The sequence below is a fragment of the Oreochromis niloticus genome, linkage group LG18 (genome assembly GCF_001858045.2).
Source record: "Oreochromis niloticus isolate F11D_XX linkage group LG18, O_niloticus_UMD_NMBU, whole genome shotgun sequence".
In the NCBI taxonomy this organism is placed as follows: Eukaryota; Metazoa; Chordata; class Actinopteri; order Cichliformes; family Cichlidae; genus Oreochromis; species Oreochromis niloticus.
The window spans coordinates 9,705,385-9,710,282 of NC_031982.2; the positions used below are offsets into that span (position 1 = coordinate 9,705,385).

Below are 4,898 nucleotides of genomic sequence, written 5' to 3' on the forward strand. Positions count from 1 at the left end.
CAAATTTGTTTATGGCTATTTGCATATGGCCAGGATCTTCCTGATCACCGATCATTAGTTTAGTTAAATCATATTCTAAATCTTGCATGTTGTGCTCTGCCACAGCAGGCCCATCCATTCGCTTCCGCTTAGCCTTTTCAGGGTCGCGGGGGGCGGGAGGCGGGGTACACCTGGACAGGTCGCCAGTCTGTCGCAGGGCCAACACACAGGAACAGACAACCATTGCAAACTCTACACAGAAAGACCCCGGCCTGATGGTGGAATTGAACTCAGGACCTTCTTGCTGTGCGGCAACAGTGCTAACCAACTGTGCCACCGTGCTGCCCCTGTACAGCAGGCCCTGTATCCTATATTCTTAATTAGGCTCATTTTTTTTTAAAAGAAAAAGAAAAACAACTTGATTGCAGTTCTTACTAAGCAGCAAATAAATGACTGTAAGAAATTCATGTGCTGGAGTGATTTATTTATTCAGCCTTGGTGTGATGCAAGTATCTCCCATGTCTAGGTTAATGTTGGTCAACAGATGAGTACAATTGAAATCACAGTCAAGTTCTCTCTTCCTCAAGGTACCGCAGACATGGACGGATGCCCTGTCTCTCCCAACAATAACACTTTGCATACAGATTTCCATATATTCCACTCGTGATGGGCGTGGGTCATTTAGATTTGTTCACTCACTTGACTCTCTCATTTCCAAACAATCACGACCCCATCTTCAGTCTGGCAGGATCTTATCTCTGTCTCCCTTTGTAGAGGACGAGGAGATGGCGATAAAGTGAGTTACTGCATATTTGATTATTCGGCCTTTACCATTTTCAGCAGGAAACAACTTACAGCAGCCATGTGGAAAATGCCAAAAGGCTTTTCATTCACTGTAAGTCTAACTTTGGACTGTGTCTATTTCTGAAGGGGTCTTGTATTGATAGGAGGTTGCTCTCAGGTGCTTGATGCATTTAACGAATCTTTGAGATGTCTTAAAAAGACGCTTTGCAGGTACGGTTTGCAGGCGGGGTGTTGTAATGTGGGGGGTCACAGACATTTGGGCTAGTGATAGATCTTAATGCTCTTTTCAAGGGTAGATTCTGTTGCTTTCCCACGGATCCACTGGGGGATGTTGAGACTTGGAGTGAGTCTGTGGACAAAGTCCTGAGCTGTAAAGGTGAGAGTCTCTTCTGATTCTGTATGATATATATTTGCTTGCATGTGCTCACTTACTCTGGTCTGTGACTTCTAGCCGGGCAGATAGCTTTCCGGGAGTTCCTGAAGTCAGAGTACAGCGAGGAGAATATACTGTTTTGGCTCGCCTGTGAGGAGTACAAAAAGATTAAGACAGTCCCAGAGATGATCTCCTCCGCCAACCGGATCTACTCTGAGTTTGTCCAAACAGAAGCACCAAGACAGGTAAATAATTTGAGCATATAAAACAGGATTTTGCTGGAATTAAATTTTCATATTAATTTTTTAGTAGTTAGTAGATTTATAGTCACATAGCATCTGCAATAAAACTGTGCATTTCATGGTGGTAAAATAGCAGAAATGTAAGCAGATTTCTGTGCAGACAGACAGCAGGTGATGATGGAAGGAACACCTGTAATGTAGTTTTTGTATGGCATTGCTTGATTCCAGATCAACATAGACTGCGGTACAAGAGAAAACATTACAAATAACATCTCCCAGCCGACCCTGACTTCGTTTGATACAGCTCAGAAGCACATTTACAGTCTGTTGGCCAGGGATTGCTACCCGCGGTTCCTAAAATCTGACATCTATCAGGGACTCCTGAGGAGAAACGATTCAAGGTGACTGTATTAAAAATGACGGCCTCTCGGGCTGAGGCTCATGATGTCTTCTGCTCAACTCTGATCTGCTGTAGCACTCTTTGATTTCAGCGTGGATAACAGGTTTATCCTATACAATCCAGATCCTTAGTCTAGTGGAGGTAGTTTTTTTTTTCTTAGTCTGTGTGATTTAGTAGCTTAAGTTGAATTTTCAGCTTGTATTATACTTTATCCCTTAATTAAGTAAAAAAAATGTACCTATAAGTCTTTTCTTTTCTTTTCTCCCCTCCCACATACAGTTAATAATGAAGATAATTCCTTTATTGTAAAGTATTATCAACGCTTTATATAACTCTTCGTGCAAATATAAACCGTCTTATGCTCTGAGAACTTCCACTTTCTTATGCGAATAAATATTGTTATATTTCTGCCTCAGTTTTGTGTTCTATGGAACCTTTTCTTGTCTGCTTTGCATGCACTTCTTGAAATATCAAAAAACAAAACATATTCAGCCAAGTGACATCCGGGTGTGGTCTTTTTGTATGCAATGCAAATCACCTGGGTTCCTGTAATGTGGTCATTTGTCACACAAACAGCAGATGGCAACAGAGTTCTTTACGTCGTTCGTTAAACAAGAAGCACAGCCTGGGGACAATGAAATACTTGAGACTTCCGCTAAAGTTTGTGTGTCATCTGCTCGGCGGTTTTAAGAAGTCAGAACGTTTACGTGAAGAGGAACTGCATGAATCAGGAGTCTGAATCTACATTTGCCTCATCAGACGCGGGCTTGCGGGTGTGCACTTTCAGTCACAACTAAGTTAGTTTCATGTTATCCCTAAAAAGTATTTTATATCCCTTCAAAATGTTGTGAAGCAGTACAGTTTTTAGAAAGTATGACACAGTTCTCCTCTGCGTTTGTTTATTTCTGGCAGGGACAGGGTGAACTTTACTAGCTCATATAATAGTCTATGCAAAAATAATGCAAATGGAAAAGAGCACACTAAAAAACAGGCTCTCTATTACTTTGTATTTAGACATAATGTTCAGGTCCACAAAAACAAGACAAAAAAAGAGAAAATGTTCATATGAAGGTAATATGAATTAACATAATGAATGTCAAGTACAAAATACCACTTTTTCACTGATGTCCCTTTTTTTGTTTGGAAAGTGGATGTGGGTGCAGCATGGTTTCTCCGTGTGACTACTCAGCGGTGGATGGACATTTTTTTTTCAGTTTCTGTTGGTGGTACTGAATGTGAGGGCTGGCGGGGGGATTTATTTTAAGAGCTGTTTCAGATGTTTGAAAGACGGCGTTCTGTTTTGTGCAGACATATTGCCGCAACTTCCTCTTCTTTGAGACAACGCTGGTGGCTCTCACCTCTTTGTGGGAGGAAGACTAAGTTCACTGGGTTTGAAAAACAGGGTGTTTGCTCTACACACGCATTCACGAAGAAATGTGTAGCCGAGCAAAAACTGCAGGATACTGAGCGCAGGAAGTGATAAAGACAAAAACGAAAGGTTCTGAAGAAAGTTTGGGTTCTCACAGTCACAACATTTGGAGGAAACTCACGGATGGGTGTTGCAACCGGTAAAGAAAATGAGATAACAATAACAGTAATGTCACCACAGGCACATCTGCATTTTGACAGAAAGTGTTTCCTGTCACTCACAAGAAAAGTACAGACAAAGCACTGTACACCTCAGGAGAAACTGATTACATTTACCGCTACACATGAATGAGGTTATGTACAGCTCCTTTTTTTTTCACAGACATGACTGTTGTTAGTTGCTCTTTTCCTCTCCATGCATTCCTAACATGTTCTTAACATTTGTTAACTCTTCATCAGCCAGTGGCTTTCAGTTGATTTCAAAACAGAGGGAATCTTGTGAAATCGTGTGAACATCTATTGCAGCCATAATGACATTAGGATTCATTCCTTTAGCTGAGAGCGTAGATTTACTGAAATGTTACAGCAAAACATTACAAGTGAGTGAGGTGAAAGAGTAGTATGACGCTGATATCAAAAGCAGATGATGAAAACAAATGAAAAGTTATCGTTAAAAATCTCCAATAAGAGACTACCAGGTACAGTAAAGCAGCTGAGAGAGGCTTATTGCTATAAGGCAGGCAGCTACATCAGTACTAAACTAAAATACTTCTGCAACTGCTGGGTGATTTTTTATCTTATTAATTAGTTGATGCTTGTTGATGATTTCCAGACAATAGATTCAACTCTATCTTTCTTCTCATGTTAGCTTTCTGTCTTAAGAACACACTAACGACAACAGATTAAAATTAGCCTGTAAAGCTAACCTTTTTTTTCTTTGGCACTATCATTAGCCATATGAGCAAATAAATGAACTTAAAGTGCCCCAGTGGCACGGCATTTGTGTTTTTCAATGCTGCTAGACAGACTGCTGTAGGAACAGACAAGAGCCATATTTGTAGCATACTGTATAGCATTAGCATTGCAGTCATGCTAGGATGCTGAAAGTGGTACTCTTGGTTCAAACACCATGGGTCCTGATGACTGTCACTTTGTCTTTGCCCTTAAATGTGGCTTTTAAACAAGTGAAACAGCAAAGGGGCGCGCCAAGAAACTAACCAACAGTGTTCATCCGTGAAGCACACTTATATCTGCTGAGTCATTTTACAAGATAGCTACAAAAGGAAGACAGGGAGCAACGCTGACCCACTTTTTAGAGCAGCTAGAACCCTTAATAACTGGTTTCCAAGTAAAAAGGATTTTACAGTCAATTAGTGAATGACAGCTGTAAGGAAACCTCAACTCTTCTCAGAGATGCAGGGTTAGCAGCTGTTTGGCCTTCGCCTTGTTGAGGATTTAGTTATACACTATAAGAACTATGATACAATATGATGAGGCATAACTGGAGCATAAGTGGACAATATTCATTCATACATTTGTTTTGTACATTTAGCAATAAAATCTCATCTGTTTACTGATAATAATGAGCTAATAATAGAAAGTACTACTATTTAATATTTGACACACCAAGTGGCTCCAGAAATGAAAACATACATGAACTGTCCAAAGAAAAAGAAAGAAAAATGGCAAACAACTTTTAAAGCAGTTCATCAAATGTTATTAAGGTCTCATA

At 40.2% G+C, this 4,898-nt stretch overlaps 1 protein-coding gene across 2 annotated transcripts; it reads left to right on the top strand.

Annotated features, from left to right (window-relative positions):
- The first annotated feature begins 297 nt into the window (after window positions 1-297).
- Window positions 298-2,202, top strand: rgs1 (regulator of G protein signaling 1). Of its 2 annotated transcripts, XM_005458032.3 has the most exons (5): window positions 298-775; window positions 910-993; window positions 1,080-1,159; window positions 1,235-1,401; window positions 1,627-2,202. In XM_005458032.3, exons 1-5 carry the CDS (start codon window positions 765-767, stop codon window positions 1,801-1,803), a joined length of 519 nt encoding a protein of 172 aa, XP_005458089.1. In that variant the 5' UTR covers window positions 298-764; the 3' UTR covers window positions 1,804-2,202. The 2 variants fall into 2 exon arrangements, with proteins under 2 accessions (XP_005458089.1, XP_003453347.1); XM_003453299.4 differs by lacking the exon at window positions 910-993.
- The last annotated feature ends 2,696 nt before the right edge of the window (window positions 2,203-4,898 follow it).